This window comes from Periophthalmus magnuspinnatus, chromosome 15 (genome assembly GCF_009829125.3).
Source record: "Periophthalmus magnuspinnatus isolate fPerMag1 chromosome 15, fPerMag1.2.pri, whole genome shotgun sequence".
Taxonomy (NCBI): domain Eukaryota; kingdom Metazoa; phylum Chordata; class Actinopteri; order Gobiiformes; family Gobiidae; genus Periophthalmus; species Periophthalmus magnuspinnatus.
In genome coordinates, this window is record NC_047140.1 from 3,418,497 (window position 1) to 3,435,565 (window position 17,069).

Sequence of the window (17,069 nt, forward strand, 5' to 3'; positions counted from 1 at the left end):
TATATTTGTAAATAAGAAGACTATAAAAATCATGCCAATGCTTGTCTTTAGGTCCACTACATGTCATATGTGAGCACCTAATTGTTCTGTCACCATTGTCCTACAAATATAGTTTGAAATATATAAATAAGCACAAGCCGTTGATAGATACCTGTGTTTAGTTGATTCAATGTGCCTCTTTCCAGTGGAGTTGACTCTATGGCCTACTGCTAACCTGATACTTTACATAGAGCATTTGTTATGCAAAGATTTGTTGCAATATGCTAACCAAATGACGTGTTTATTGTACACTACTTAAAACTTACAGAATTACACTGAGAATATATTCTTTATTGACCCCAGAGGGAAATGTGACCCATTCTTCAATGGACACCAGGACCATGGGAATGCTTTTCCAGGTATTTACCAGGACTGTAGGTCAGGACTCAGAAGTCAGTGTTGATGTCATGTTAAGAGTGATGAGTGACACCAGAGCACCCAGAGGCACAGGAAGAACATGCCAACCAGCCCCACACAGAAAGGGCCCACACAGTTTGGGAATCAAACCCAAGACCTTGTAGCGAGGGGAGCGAATGACTCCCCAACTGCAAAGCAATCTGTTGTACTTCTGACTCTCTGAGCTGAATCTCACATTGCCGAGGGCACTAAAAGCAGAACAGCACCGAGGCAGTGCTGAGTACATACAAATGAAGTAGTCTATTGATCAGATGAATATTTCACAAGTTTGGCTGCCTGTACGACTCCACTAAAACTTGTCTCCAGTCTGGCCTGCTGCCTGCGTAGAACATCCCAGCTCTCTTTCTCTCTCTCTCTCTACTGGGCGCATTCATAATTCATATCTTTCAGTCTCTCACGTTCTTTCTTTCTCTCCCTCCTCCTCTGCTTCTTCCTCCAGATCAGCCAATCAGAGCCAGCCCCTTGCGACTGCTGCCTACTTGATTCGTCGTCGCCCTGGTTTGGGCTTTGATGTCTCTATCAAGCCCACCGAGCCCCCAGTTTCCTAATAGAGCAGAAGGGGATTATGAGACTGCCATGGCTATAAAAATATATGTTTAATTCATACTTTATGTTATTATCAAGAGACTTTGGGCTATATAAGAAAAGAAAAAATACTCAAGTCCTTGCCACTTCTTCTGCCAACTATCAGAATGACATGGAGTTTAATCCTGTTAGTCTTTGGGAGGATGTCAAGAGAGGAGCACACCCGAGGCCTCAAACTCGCATCCTCACATACTTCCTAGTCTCCTTTCCTTGCTTCCTTGGCTGCAAGCTTTTTACTTCCTCTGTTCTCACGTGATTAGTAGTCAAGCAACTGTAACATACTTCTAGCACTGTTGTTGGTTTGGTATGTTGCGTGTACCTAGGTGGAGTTGTGGTAGGATTAGCTAGTCAAGCATATTTTAAATACAAAGGTTGCATTTGATCTCATCTCGCAAGCCACATTTGAGTTTGTGAAAGAATAATTTAAACGCGTGCTTTCATAGTCTAGCAATGTTTCAAAATTGTGTGCCTAAAATGTCTTAAAAAATCAGGCTGCACTATCAAAGATTGATTTGAATTAATATTTTGGTGTTGAGGTTAAAATTGAAAAGCATGAGAATCAAATCATTGTCATTTGATAATAACAGTGAACAATGTTGCTACAGTGCTGGACAATTCTTTTGTACAGCCCGAAACTCCAAAAAGGGTCAAGAAAAATGCTGTCTTGATTCAGGCTATGAAATGTTGTAGCCTTTGGTAGCCAGTAACACAATCCTAATGAAGTAGCCCCTCAGACAGTGGCAGGGTCCATTGTATTTGAAGTGAGCTCCTTGGCCTTAGCTGAACTCCCACAATAATCCTTCAATCACTTCCTTCATCCAGGTCCTACTCGCCATTTCAGCCATGACCTTTACAGCTAAACTTGAGCAAAAAGACTCCCTGAAGTAACCCCCATTCCCCCACCCTGTTTCCCCCCTTCTCTCTATGGTGTGAATTGAACCTGTGCACCTTTGAAGAGTGCAGTAGTCATGTTATGGACACAGTATGTGTAGTGGCTTAATTTGATGGCAACAGCAGATTTTGAAATTTCATGTTGGTTCTCATCCAGCGTGAGGATTACATAAGGCATGACTCAAAGCACTGGGGAACCCCACGCAGAATACACATCCGAGCTGCTGCTTAAGAAAAGACAACTTTGCATACATTTATTAGGGATGGACGCCAATTCCAGTACATGCAAATCACCATTGTCCTTTAAATGTAGTGTTGACATTATTGCAAACACTTGTCTCCCTGCTGTTTTGTGTATTATATTTTTATTATTTTATGATAAAAAAAACATTGACAATTACATGGGTAGCCTGCATAATTTAAACACAGTGGGGATAGGAATGGCAATGCTTTAGACATCATCACAGCCTCTTCATAACCCCGCCCACCCCCAACCCACTGCCCGCATGCAGTTTGCACTGCACAAAGGCCAAAAGTCACGTGAGACAGCCTGCAAAGAGCACAAGAAGCATTCACAGTAAAGGAGGAGGATGGAGGGAGGAGAGTAAAAGAGGAGGAGAGAGGGAGGGGAGGAGAGAGGAGTGAAACAAAGTGACTTGCAGCACTGGCCTTGGTTTAGACAGGAGAAGGAGCAGCATAGTCCTAGTACATCATTACAACTTCTCCCACACTTCAACTCCCGTCTCCTGATTGTGGTACTCTTTCCATTGTCTTTGACACAAAAGTTTGTTTATATATGCATGTATATATGTATATACATATGTGTATGTATATATATATAAACACATTTAAGCTACAGCACCTTTTCCATGGGGCAACAGTGTCAATACCTCGCACATGGTACATGGCCGTGCCAAAGAAAAAAAAGGAAAATAAAAAATATATTGGTCGAGATATTTCTCTTTTTTCCCTAAAGTTGGCATTTGACATGATGATTTTCTATTGCCGCCTGGGGGAGGGAAGAGTTTATATTCAAGTTTTCTCCTTTTTTCGGTGGATCGTTTCTTCTTCCTGTTGTGTAAAAGAGTTCACACTTTGGTTATCTGTGTGTGGTGCTCTTCATCAAAAGGTTCATTTTCCGGATCAGAGTCAGTGGTGTCAGAGTATCTGTAATGGTCTGGCTCATTGTCGCTAACGTCCGGGGTGACTGATGTCGAAGTGCTCGCCTCTGAATTCGTGGGCTCCTCCACCGTTTTTGTAAAGTACAACTTCACCTGAAAGCCAAAACAAGACACAAGAGTAAGTCGGGAATGTTCACACAAAACAGACATCGGTCAGAACATCAGCGAACTCCAGTAACAGCACCAGAGTGTAATATACGGCGACTACAACTATATACATACACACGTGAGCAGACACCATCACAAGCCCAATGTATGTGATACAGACATGCAGAGAAAACAGTCAGGAGTCGTGTTTCCACAAAATCCAAATATCACTGGTTCTATATGAAGCTTGACACAAAAGATGTACATGCCATTGAACAGTTCATAGCAAGCTTTGTTCTTTTTGTAGGCCTAAAATGCTAAGAAAAAGTAGCAAAGTATTCAGGAAACATAATTATCAGTCCAGTTAAACATCTTTGTTTACAATGTGAGTATGTATGGAAACAGTGACATGGTTTTCAGAAGCAGAGCAGAGTTTGAACATAATGTTGTGATGTGAAAGCAGTGCACACCTTGAAGTTTGGAGAGAAGTAGCGGTTAGCTTTATCCTTGTTTGCCTTGTCCAGGTCGTTCTTGGTTAGCGTCAGGATGAGGTAGTCCCGGTCCCTGTCGCGCTCCTTTTCCCTCTCCTTCTCCCTGTCCCACACGCGCTCCTTCTCCCTCTCTTTGTCCCTGTCCCTGTCTTTGTCCCTGTCCCAGACACGCTCCTTGTCTCCGTCTCTGGTGCTGTCCCTGCGCTCAGCGTTGCTTGGTGGGCCCGGTGGAGGCTGTTGCTGCTGACAGTCCATGTCGCTCACCACCGTCCCGTTCTCCTCGCGCTTCTTCTCCTCGTCTGGACCAGGGATGAAGAATGTGTTCACCCAGAAGTGAAACATTTTGTCCTGTAGGACAAAAGGAGAGAGTCAACTCACTTGTTATTTAGAAATATTTTACCGTCTAGCTAGCATATGTACTACTGTAAATTTGTGACAGGTGCTGCAAATACACAAGGAGCCGGTCATACTCTGCACTATGGGTTGCATTCCCATTCTAGAAAATTATAAGATCATAATTTCAGATTGGGGGCAGGGGTCTGTATAACTCTTGGGTGTGTTACCATAAAATAAATATTCAAACTTATTGGGGATTTGCTTCACAAATTTGCCATATTAATCTTGGAGCTTAAAGTGTGACATCTAAACTCTGCCCACAACCACATTTCAAATAGAGCTGCTAAACTGGGCAGTGCCTGGAGGACTATCGGATGAGGAGGGGCGAGGTCTAGGAGGTATAAAGAACAGTGTGATTGGTCTAACAGGTATTTACATTCATCAGAAACACCTAGCTATAATCAGGGCAGTCTTTAGTGATGTCACCAACTACAGGAAATTGCAGAGGCCACTGAAGGCAGCAACTTAGATTTAGATGTTTTTGACCAGAAAGCTACACATTTACATAGTTAAGTACTTAAGTTGCCAAAAGATGACAAGGAAGCAAATAATTCTATTATACCATATAGGTGTAGTACTGAAAATTTTGGATTTAATGTTTACTTTCACTTTAGGTTAGGCCCAGTAATTACAGATATGAACCATAAATCAAGACCAGACAAATCTGCAATCTGACAATTTGCCTTTGATATTTCATTTACCATTAATTACCCCCATAACCATTAACTCTACCAACTCCAAATTGCTAGAGCGGACTCACCTTCTTCATCATCTTATTCTGCTTATGGAAGAACTCCACCTTGATGTCTCCGCAGACGGGCAGCGGCTGAGGGAACTCAAAGTACATGTGCTTGTCCTCGCGCCGCGTGTGAGCAGGGTTCGACGTATGGATCTTCACCTTCAACTGGTACACCACGAACTGGGGGTCTGTGTGCGCGCAGAGGAAGCAAAGAGGCGTTACTATTGTTATACCTACCTCCACTATGAATGAAGAGGCAAAACGTCAACAACATAGGATTAATATTAGGAGCAGAAAGAAGAAAAAAAGTTAAAGAGAACAAAATGACCCAGAACCAGAGACATTGGACCCTATTCTTTTGTTTGTAAACTGAAGGAGGAGGGTGCGGGGAGGAGCTCATTGCGCGTTAGCTAGTACCTGAGCCGCCTCCTGACCTGCTGGATCTCTGGGGCCACACACACAAAAAAAAGCAAATGAAATATTCAAAATGGAGGAAAAGGCTCTTTATTTACCCCAGTGCCAATTCCCTTTCTTGAAGCCCTGAGGGGTCGGCTCGCTCCTGTTTTTTACGGTACTGTCCCCTTAGAGAGAGAGAAGGAGGTTATCACAATGGCCGAGCGGGAGGGAGGGGGGCCTGGTGAGAGGGTGCCGGACAGTACAGCGACAGGAACACACACATACACACACGCGCACACATACACACACAACGTACGCCATACATTCATAAAAGGGGAAGGAAGAGAAGGCAGAAGTTGACAACGCTAATCTTTGACTTTTTAACCAAACTGAATTGTGCTGTGAAATTACAGTCATTATAGTGTTTGTGTGTGAAAAAAAGTCAAACTCTGAATAGGGCCTCGTTTTTAGTGAGAGGTGAAGGAGAGGATCGATACAGTAAAAGGCTGCTGAGTACAGTGGAGTGTTGCAGACTGAAGAAGCCACAGGAATAAAGAAAGGAGCAGGCACTTTTTTGTGACAGCGACAACAGTTCAGAGACAGGAGAGCACAGCACACCGACTCTGTGGCAGCCAGGGCCAAGGAAAGCTGCTTCACTGCAAGCTAACAAATAAGACATCCACCTGCTAACACAATGCAAGCCAAGATTTACATGGAGTGAAGCTCATTTGAGAACTACTGGTGGATGTGATGACTCACTTGGTGTGGTAGGTTTCATGAGAATATAGAACACAGGTTGAGGAATGTGATGGGTTATTGATAAAAAATAAACAGCAAGTCAAATCCAAAATGTGTCATATTTACTGTAGTGCATTGCAACTTTGAGGCAAGCTTTTACTTTCTGCAAAATTCTGTCTAATGTCTATCCAATTCATCAATTTCCCCATTTTATTTTGCTATTTTGTGCAATAGAAACTAGAGCCTATCCCAGATACTTTGTGCTTTTGGTTGTAACTGGCTGCCTTTCACTCACACTAGAGGTAAAAATATATATATATTGTGAATGCTGCTTTGAGGACAAGCAACATATGAATGAGAATATTGTGCTGCAAAATTTTAACTTCACATTTGACTAATACTTAAATTCCTGCTAACAATTTTTATGACATTTTAACAATTTTCTGTCCAATACTGTGTAAATATTGTGAAAGTATTCATATTCATTTTGGTCAATATCGCCCACCCTAACTCAGGCATTCAAGAACTTGGCTAGAAGAAAATTACAGATGCCAATTGGAATCAATGTGTACACTCATCAAAACCTCTTTCTTCATCTCAGCAAACCCATTGGCCGAATTATCAACAGAAGACATAACTAATGTACAGGCTGGTTCTTTATGGACTATGCCAAAGCTCAAGTACTAGCTGTGACCTGTAGTGTACCCGAGTACTCGTGTGCGTGGGTGCTCTGTGTGTTCTGTGTGTGTGTGTGTGTGTGAAGAGAAACGCGACTCACTGCAGGTGCCCCCGCTGAACATGGGGAGAGTCTCAAACACCATTTTGTGGAAGAGCAGGGCCACTGGCTTGTACTCCAGCTGGTTCTTCAGTAGGTAGTTGTAGTAGTGAACGTAGCGCCGTTGGCTGGGGATTGTGACTCCCTACACCACACACACAAGTCGTATTGTTACATTTTAACAGCAGTGTGAGGTTGCATCTCTGATTTGAACGTCGCAATTTCTTTTTTGGCTCAGTCAGTGTCAAAATAATTATATGATCAGCTAATCTAACTTTCCTCTGTTACAATTATCCCACTGTGGCAAATCCATACAAATCCGTAATAGATCTTGTATCAAAACTAGATGCCAATTTGAGGAGGAATCAATAGTGGAAAAAAATATTGGCTGATGTTGGTACATTTCCTAAGTAAGAATGAGTGATATCAGAACTTGTATAAGCCTAGTATAAAATATAAAAGATTGGCAGTGAAATCTGCACATCATATATCCAGTTTGAAATCTTAGAATCATGACTACACTAATCCTAATCCCGATTTCAATCTACACAACAAAGATGGCCTCCAGCCACAAGAGCAGAACAACCAACAAATTAAAATAATGTTAAGCCCACCAAAATTCACCATTGTAGTGATTTGCACTTTTGGTAAAATAAAGGTCTCATCAAAGAATAACTTAGTAAACAGGGCTAAAGCAATCTTAAACTAGTTCTACAGCAAAACCAAACCAGAATTCATCTTTGACTGAACCACAGCCAGTGGAGGTGTGAAGCAACTAAACATTAACAAGCACCAACCAGATTTCACATTTCTGTACAAAAATGTATTAGCTTCAGTTCATATTTCAGTGTTTTTAATCTACTGTTCTACTGGGCACATTTAAATATAAATTTTGAACAAAAAAAAGTTCCAAATCACACATCTGCACTAGCAACAACCAATCGGTGTTCACCTTCTTGTCCCTTGTCCTGACTTCTCCATAGAAGTCGAGTGCTTCCTGGGCCTCAACGAACTTGCCGCGGTGCAGCAGGTAGGCGCAGATCATGACCCCCGTGCGACCTTTGCCCGCTTTACAGTGGATGGCCGCCACGTGATTGTCGTCCTCGCTGAGCCACTGGTCCAGGTCTTCACAGAACGGCTTGATTAGCTCCAGCTGAGGAGGGTTGTGGTCTTCAAACGGGTACTGTGCAACTGCGGGGGAGGGGGGGAGGGGCAGAAACAGAATGAGACAAGTTAGAAGAAATCAGGCAATCATCATACGCTGGTCAAGTATCTAGGTCTGTAGTAAAGTAAAAAATAATCCTGCTCAACTAAACACATGTACTGCTGATCGATTAGTCGATGGCAAAATCTCTCAAAACTATTACGTATCTCTATGTATCTGATCCAAGTGGCCCTCTCAGGGCTACACCTGCACGGGAGTTCATGCAAAATAAACAATTTCTGCAGAAGTACTAGGAAACCATGTATTTATATAAAGACAGATTGAGCCTGTGATTCACATGTTTATTCTGCCTTTTTACATATAAATACCAAAACACCACATCTTCAGCTAACTCACCCACTGTAATGTTCTGCTGTAACAGTTCCCATATAAATTCTTATAACCTAAATATTGACCAATTATGGACTAAAATGACTAAATGACTGAAGGCCTACAGCCCTAAAAGCGTTTAAGTCTTTTTAACCGAGATGGGGACAGCTTGTAACTTTTCAGATATTATTTCAATTCTCTAGTGTGCACGAACAAAAAAGATAATATGGAAATGCTTAGGGCTGTGCAATTAATTGAATTTTCATCAAGATCCAGTCATTTGTAATAGTCAATGATCAGGGGCTTTTTAATGGAGTCACGGTCAGTTTGTGGTTTGCAGCAGAGTTCAGACTTTGGAAGAAATTTAACTATTTTTTGTGGTAAATGGCAATGATAAAAAAGTCTGTATTGTTTACATTTACAATTTAAAAGACAAAATAAAAGAAAAAATGATAAACCATTATGACAAAAAGGTCAAATAGCCCAGTCCTAATAATGACGTTCTCTAAATAGTTAGCTTTGTGAAATGTCCTTATGGAGATTTGTCATGATGACCATGGAATCATCTGAGAGAAAAAAAAAATGTGAGAGATATGAAGGCTTTGAACTTCCTGCCCACAAACTACTTAAAACAAGGCTTTATTCAAACATTGTGATTTAATTATATGAGGATGTATTCACCATGGTGCATTCTGAAGTGTATTTTTGTACTGTGAAATGTATTAAACATATTTATAACCCCCGGAAAAAGAATTGAGATACTTTATTAGGATTTCCACTAGCCACTGCCTTGACAAACAAACCACAAACCAAATCATCTGCCTTTCGGAGCTTGAAGGTCCTTTATTACGCAAAAGTGGCTATTGTGAACTTTAAACCATGTTAGAATACCGTTACCTCCTCAAAAACATACCTGGAGTTGTGTTTTGTTTCATTCACACGTTTGAATAACACTTTATTATTAGTCTGTTTACATCTCCAAAGCTCAAAATGCTCTGTTCCACCTTATGATGTGACGAAGTAGTAGTTTAACAGTTACCTTTAACCTTTTCTTCAGTAGAGAGGGGCAATTCCAGGCCAGAAATTATCCAAATGTTTCTAGTGAAGCTGTATGGAGTTTAAAAACACAGTGGAGCACTTCCTGTATTACCACATGACATCACAAGGTGGAACAGAGTGATTTCTGTTTGAGAGGAGAACTCAGCCTAAATATGCAGGGTTTGTGTGTTAAAAATGTGAGGATGAAACAAAACTCACTGTATGTTTGTGATGAGGAAACAATAGTATAACATAGATCTGAAAATGGCATAATATGAGCTCTTAAAGCAGCAAATATTCCAACTGACTCATTACCTGGCTTCCATCTCAATCTCACAATACTACATCACCTAAACATATTAACACTGTAGTGAGTGAATCATTTCAAAATCCTACCTCTGCAGTTAAATTTGGCAGCATCGTAGTGTCTTTCTGCGCAGCTAAAATAGGAAGAACAGGACAAAAAAGTCAGTGATCGCACAGAGGAAGTGGGTAAGTAAACACACTGCTGTTTAGGCATGACCGTTATGCCGGGCACTTACAGGTTGTAGATTTTGTAATGGTTTTTATGCTTCGAGTCGAGAAACCTGGGAAAATATGCAGAGAAAAGATTAATATTTAACATAAGTGACAAAATATAAATTTTATTTGCCCATGTGACTTACCTAACCACATCGTCTATATTATTTCTGTACACCCCTTCGAGCCTCTCTGCTGGGAACCCCATTGCAATAATGTTGGGATAGATATCTGTTCAGGAGGAGGTCAAGGAAATGTACAGCATGCATGCCAGGGAAAATACCCATACAGTTAGGATTACTACAGCAACATATCTGAGTTCTGCTTTCTACACAAAACCAAAGCCATTGCAATTAGCTTGTCATTGACTAGGTGACCATCAAAATAAGGACCATTTGTCCATGATACACATGACAGACCTTCACATCATTGCAAGGAAGAAAAGAAAAAAACAGGCATAATCAATGTAATCCCCCACTCATCCAGGTAGATTCACATGGACAAATAGTTTTGCCCAGGTGGCAAAATTAAAATTTCCTGAAAAATCTATGTTATGGGGCTATGGGTAAGAGGTGAGAAAGGTTAGGTGGGGAGGGGGGCAGACAAACAAAACATTTAATACTTCAAACCTAATTTTCCATGTTAAAAACTAAATCAAATTTTCGCAGATTATAGTCCTATTCAAGAGATTCAACACATCTAACTGGCATTTTGTAGTAAAAATCTTCAAACGTCCATTAACTTGAGAAAGCAACACTTCTCAAGGCCGCTACTGAGCAAATGAGCAAACATTTGAACTGTGCAGCTGGACAAAGACTACATGTGAGTGAATTTAAGCGTTACTCTAATGTGGAGACAGGAGCAGAGATGTGTATGTACGCTGTGTGTGTATGCTGTGTATGTGTGGTTCCCATGTAGCGACAGTTGGCCTTGGCTGTGCGTCCTCCCGCTCACATGTGGGCGCTCCCTGACCCGCAGGTATTTTTAGAGTTCACAGTTATATTGGGAGGATGGCAAATGTTTGGCTTATCTCGTTTTGAGCGCGGCCTGACCGCTCCGGACTACATGCCAAGGTTGAACATGGGAAAAAAACTCTGCACCCCCACTGATGGGAAAGTTTATCACTGCAACATTATTATAGGCAGTTAAACGTTAAATACGTATGGGATAAGAATTGATTACAGCTGAACCATATATTGATAACTTACTGTTTTTTAATGTAGTGTTGTTACGATACTACTCAATTACAAGTCAAGATATATGCATCATATGCAATATGAATTGCGATTTCACTAAGACAATTATGGAATATAACAAAATCATTGTTTTAATATTACTACGCCTCAAACTAGATTTCTAATACAGATGAACATTATAAAACTATTCAAGGAAGGTTCAACTTTGTCCTATTTGTGATTATCTTTTAGTATACATTTTTTCAAGAGAATACCTTCAATCAATTTTTTGTGTCAATTAGCCTAGATGTTTTTTTAGACCCTTTCGCAATGTCAGTTATCACCATGTCTACTCCATATCACAAGCATCTCCAACAGTAATTTACAGTCCATTCCTTAAGAAATCTAATTGCAACATCAAGTACTTCATATGTCCAGAGTCAGTTGTGATCATTAGGATGATGCAAGGTAAACTCAGGACAAAATGAAGACACTGAACTAAAGTTATTAACATTGAACTTGCTGTGTCAAATTTACCCCAAAGTATTTTCATCCACTTCAGAGTCATTCTATACATAAAAACAAATGTGCTCTCATTTCTGTGTTCGGGGTTGTCTTTTCTTCCTCCACATCTGCTTACCTGCTTGACAGCCCCATATTTAGCAGTGCGTTGGGAAATGTCATGATGGGTTATATGGTGATATACATGCAGCGTTTAAGTCTCACATCAGTGTCAGGTTTCAAGGAAAAAGAATAATTGAGTTGGCACCCGTTCTGGGCGCTCAGCTGCTGAGAGAACGCCTACTTAGAACTCTCGTCAGCCTGAGCTCCACGAGCAGAGCAGGATTCACACTTTAACCACCGACTAAAGGGCAAGCTTTTTCAAACACTTCCTGTGCCGCCGCCGTGTCAAAAATAGAAGGCATACATACTTAATGAGCTCTGATTTTCATTAGGAGAGTTGAGAAGTGTAGCCAGCTTTGAAGTTTTACACTGCATAGGTTTTAGAAGGCCAAATGTAGCTATAGGAGAATTGCCCTACTTGACAGTTTCCAACCTAGGTTAATACATTGCAAACGTATCGATTCTGAGATACACACGGACATAATGCACTAAACATACCATAATAGAACCAAGGTTCTCCATCTGACAAAAACGTACAGTAAATAAAGCCGATTTTATGAATGATTTTCCTTATCAAGTCCAGGATTAGCCTCGCTTTAGACCTGGTTTTGTCTCTGTTAAAAAAGACTTATCCTGCTTGTGCCTGCTGTACAGTTCAACTCTACAACACCCATGGATCATTATATTATAATTTGCACATTTTAAATCACAATATTCATCTAAAATGACTTGATAAAAGAAACAAGTCAGCCGACCTCATGCACTCGAAACCTCTGGTGCCCAATAGGAGCTGACAACGCTGTAAACGTCATAACAAAGAGCCAGTAGCAGATTTTTTTTTCATTTGCAAATGACTATGTGGCACTGATGAATCCTACATGTATCACCAATTTAAAAAATAAAATTGGAGAACAGTACAGAGTAGTGGGCGTATACCAGTGGAGGTGAAACTAGGGTTGATCGGCAAAATGGTGTCTTCAAATTAAGCGATTAACGATTCCTTAAACATGAATCACTCCAAATATAACTTCATGTGAGTAAATGGACAGGAGAAACGACTATAAAATGTTTAAAGTAAATGGACTTTTTAGAGCTTTTAAGTTTTTGGGGTTTTTTTTGGACAAGAGTGCTACAAGTAAATAAAACCATGTCATTTATATTGTTACAACTGAAATGATTAAGTCAAAAAGTATTTTTAAAATATCCCAATAATATCGATATTGCAGTTCTTAACATGCATACCGCAAACTTTTCAATATCGTGCAGCACTACTGTCCAGCCAAGTTTCAAAAGAGTATATCCCATGCTCTGACAAAGGAACTGCGTAATCCCCCTTAATAAAACGCCATCAACAGTTAAATGCAGGTCTTATATGCTTTTTAACATGCTATTGTAACCCTTGGACCTGCTGGCGGAGTGATCGCGGTCAGCCTACTCGAGTGTTTTGAAAAAAAAAAAAAGCTCCAGTGCTCCCGGGAGAACCTCAGCCCAGAGCGTGAGGGGGGCTCGGTCTGCAGCTGGGAGGAAACGCACACGCGGGACCCCTGACGGAAGCGCCTAGGAGGAGGGAAAATAACGAAAAGAAAAATTTGCCGTTTCAAGCACGCCTTTTCTTTTTTTTTAAAGCCAACCCTGCCTGCCTCGGCTTCATGTGTACGCCAAATCCGCGAACTGAGAGCCGGGATAGAGAGAAGGAGGGAGAGGGGGAAAGGGAGAGCGCTGAAGGAGGAGGAGGGGGTTGGGAGGACAGGAAAGGGGGCAAGTGGAAAGGAGGGAAGGAGAGGAGGAGTAGGGAAGAGAATAAGCGCTATGGAGCTGCTGGGTGAGAGGGCAGCCACCAACACACAGAGCACTAGACGGCAGCGCGGATACAAGATCACCGGCTACTCTATTTTAAGGGCAATTCCCAGAACTGTGATACGGCATTACATAACCGCAGCTCCATATTGTTTTTAGACACCGCGCCAAATATGATAGAAAGAGAGGAGAGTGCGAAAGGGCCCGGGTCTGAGCGAGTGAACTGGGCCTCTGAGCTACAGACGGATGCCGCTTGGAAGAGTCCTGCTCCTCACAGTCAAAGCTCCAGCAGTGCACCACGGACCTGCAGCTGACAGTGACACAATCTAACACACAAGAAGACGTAATCATAAAGGCCAGCAGAATAGACGCAGCATTCTACACACATGCACATATTACAAGTATATAAAAGTGTCATCACACACTATGCATTGGACATGTGTGTAACAGGGTACTAAGCTGTTACAAGGCCATATCAACTCTCAAAGCGCTCTCCCAGGGCTGCCCTACATTTGATTTGCATTTAGTTCAACGCGATCAGGCAAACCAGCTGTAAATCTGGCTTTATCTCCGGCCAAATATGCATAAGTCGCTACTTTAGTGCTAGTGATAATGCACCAGGGAACCAGGTCAGCTATTATCAGCGTCAATAGATGCTATATGAGCCGTCCACAGAGCAAAATGGCCATGAACAAAGACTGGAGACTGTCCTAAGAACGTATACGTGGGAAATACTGTAACACTTTGAGTTTCCCTATGGTTGATTCACAGTTATGTTTTTTTCACGGACTAAGGATTAAGTTATCTACCAAATGACAGCTTGACAAAACAACATTGCACTATTGTATGAGAATTAAAATCATATCAATATACAGCTCAAGCCAAAGGGAGAAAAGTGACCAGAAAATTTCTAAGAAACATTTTAACTTGAGAAGACAACCCGAGATGATAAAATCATAGCATTTAAGCGCGTGTTCAGTGCATCCTGAGAAATAACTTAGACGTTAGAGGTAAAATATGAGTGTGACATTTGTGTGCAGGTTTGACAGATCCACCATCTTTCAAACATGCTGCTGACAGCAGAGTGCACTCTGACCAACTAGCCACTGAGCTAAGTAGCCCCAGCGCTAAGTGCATTTCTCTATTCAAAAGACATCTCCACAATGACTCAAAGTGTGTTTAAAGCCTCATCTGGAGACCAGAGGCACATGGTAAAGGATACATGTCAAGTCCAGGTCGAAGCCGTCCTCCTGATATCTCCTTTTGTTGCGGCTGACCATTTCTTTTATAATCGCAGCCATTGTTGCAATAGTTTATGGGTTTAATTGTAAAAACAGTTCTTTCTAAGCTTTATAGTTTGTATGAGTGTGTCGCAGAGTGTAGTTTGGCTCACTGCTGTGTGATTTTTGCAGGTCCTCGCAGTGAGTTAGCCAGCAGCGCTAGCAGTGGCAGTCGATAGGATTAGAAAGGTTTCCTGTGGATCATAAAGACGGGCCGTGCTCCGCTCCCCCGTGCAGGCCCGACTTTCCCAATCCTTGGATTCGTCTCGCAGCTCCGTACAAAACACATGCAGCAGTCCTCCGGAAAATCCCTCTACATGTCAGACCAGGTCCAGTATGAAGCCTCGACAGCGGGAGGATGGGGAACTAGCCGGTTCCCAAAACCCGTATCCAGTCACTCGGACGGAGCTAGCAAGCTAGCTAACAGCTAGCTAGCAGCTAGCTAGCAACAATAGCTAATGCTACCCCCTTTTTCGATCCGAAAGCCTCCTAACGATTCAACATTGTCATCGACTGATTGCCAGGAACACATCCGAAAGAAAGTGACAGGCTCCACCTTAAATGTATATAGACTATACAAATACAACTACAGTGCAAGGATTGGCTTGACAGGTCCGTCCCGGGGAATCATCTTCTTTTTTGTCGCTGCTCTCGCTGCAGCTGAGCTCAGGCTCCCATCATGGCCTCCACCGAAGGAAAAAAAGAAGGTAGCGCAGGCAGGGATTTTAGAACAAATATCCTGCCGCCGACGCTAAATAGTCCCACTATTTTACTGATAATTCCTGGATGCTCTAAAAGCAGCCTGGGCGTACCCAAACAACACCACACCTCACACAATTATATTGCCATGATAGTTTTGGTCTACAAAATTGTGTATTTCCATTATAGAGTTATTGCGTGACTTTGGCGGAAGGATAAAGTGAGTGTGCGTGCGGCGCTCCCTGTCAAAGTGATCACGTGTGAGTGTAATTAGGGAAGTTTAATACATAATGTCACTTTTCGCGCTTCAAACGGTCACTTTTGGATGCAGATGAAAAGTTTATATAACCCATTTAAATATAAAATGTAATGCAATATCAAATGTTGACTTTAATGAATGAGTGGGTGACTTTTTTCTGCATTCTTTTTGTTGAGCCCAAAATTGAGTTAAAGTTGTTAATTGTATTGCAAATTTTTGACGTCAAAGCCCAATTATTTGCTCTGCAGAATAGACCATGATAGAACAATAAAGACCAGCAGATAATTACATTCATATGTAGTTCTATGTTGTGATTTTTTTTTTAAATCATAGGCACGCACTGCGTGCCACAGCCAACACTTTTTTGACTTTTGTGATATTCAAACAGCAATTGAATAAACCTAATTATATCTGTTAATATTGCATCCTGGCATCAATCTTGGTTTTGATTTAACAACCAAAAACCTTTAACAAAAAATAAAAAATACTGTAGCCAATCAATATTACATAGAAACAAATGATGTGTGATTAACTTTTGTACCAGCAGGCGGCACCATAGTTCCTCTGGAGACAGCTCTCCAAGACCAACCTGTGAAAATAAACCTAAAATACATGCAAAGACGGTAGTACTCAGTGACATTTACTCCTTTTGTTTTGTTTTGTTTTTTATTTATTTATTTATTTATTTATTTATGAGTAGTTTTTAGAAATCACACTACTAGACTATTTAAGTAATATAGGCTATATTTTATTATGTAACAGTAATGTGGGGGAGAACCCTGTTTGATGTGTAATTTTAAAATATCAAATAAGTTTACATCAGGACAGAAGAGAACCTAAAACAATCAAACCTGCTATTTGACTTCTGTAATCAAACTTTAAGTTTTTGAAAAAAAAAAATAAAAATACTGCAGTATGACAACTTCTCCAGTGTAACCACATGCTCAGGTCTTCCCCAGTGGCATGATTACTTTTCCCACAGTAAGTGACAATTCAAGACTTTGAAATGATTTGTAGTTTAACCACTTGTATTTCTTGCTCTTCTCCTTCAGAGACTTGTTTTTCTGCTTTATCCTTTGACAATATCAGATTTTGTTTGGCGTAATCAATGCGTTGTCCTTCCAATTAACTTAAAACCATAAATCAGAGGTTACGTGACGTTACAACTGATTTATAATTTATAATCTGAAGATTGTTCTGACAGTTACGAATTAGAGTAGATCCCCTTCCATGCCTATATATATATATATATAATTTTTTTTTTAAACTTTAATTTTAAATTTGTTTTTCTCTACTTTGTACTTGAGTAAAATACACCTAATTTGTAGTAACTGGACTCATACTTGAGTACATTTTTTTTGCTATTTACCCAACTCTGTGTATTTTAAATGAATACTTAAACTAGTAAA

At 40.8% G+C, this 17,069-nt stretch overlaps 1 protein-coding gene across 3 annotated transcripts; it reads right to left on the reverse strand.

Moving 5' to 3' along the window:
• Positions 1-2,160: 2,160 nt before the first annotated feature.
• ptena (phosphatase and tensin homolog A) lies at positions 2,161-15,493 on the reverse strand. 3 transcript variants are annotated; one of them, XM_055227193.1, is made up of 11 exons: positions 14,645-15,493; positions 9,973-10,057; positions 9,850-9,894; positions 9,704-9,747; positions 7,688-7,926; positions 6,739-6,880; positions 5,339-5,407; positions 4,848-5,014; positions 3,805-4,039; positions 3,671-3,768; positions 2,161-3,206 (listed from the first exon to the last, which is right to left on the reverse strand). In XM_055227193.1, exons 1-11 carry the CDS (start codon positions 14,721-14,723, stop codon positions 3,021-3,023), a joined length of 1,389 nt encoding a protein of 462 aa, XP_055083168.1. In that variant the 5' UTR covers positions 14,724-15,493; the 3' UTR covers positions 2,161-3,020. The 3 variants fall into 3 exon arrangements, with proteins under 3 accessions (XP_055083168.1, XP_033836164.1, XP_033836166.1); XM_033980273.2 differs by having other exon boundaries at positions 3,671-4,039; XM_033980275.2 differs by lacking the exon at positions 5,339-5,407 and having other exon boundaries at positions 3,671-4,039.
• Positions 15,494-17,069: the final 1,576 nt, after the last annotated feature.

What these genes read in the sequence shown, in the direction of transcription:
- ptena (XM_033980273.2), bottom strand. Translation starts at nt 14,723, where the DNA reads ATGGCTGCGATTATAAAAGAAATGGTCAGCCGCAACAAAAGGAGATAT. An exon ending in CTTCGACCTGGACTTGACAT is followed by an intron (nt 10,058 to 14,644) that starts GTATCCTTTACC and finishes CCTCCTGAACAG; the next exon opens with ATATCTATCCCAACATTATT. An exon ending in AATATAGACGATGTGGTTAG is followed by an intron (nt 9,895 to 9,972) that starts GTAAGTCACATG and finishes ATATTTTCCCAG; the next exon opens with GTTTCTCGACTCGAAGCATA.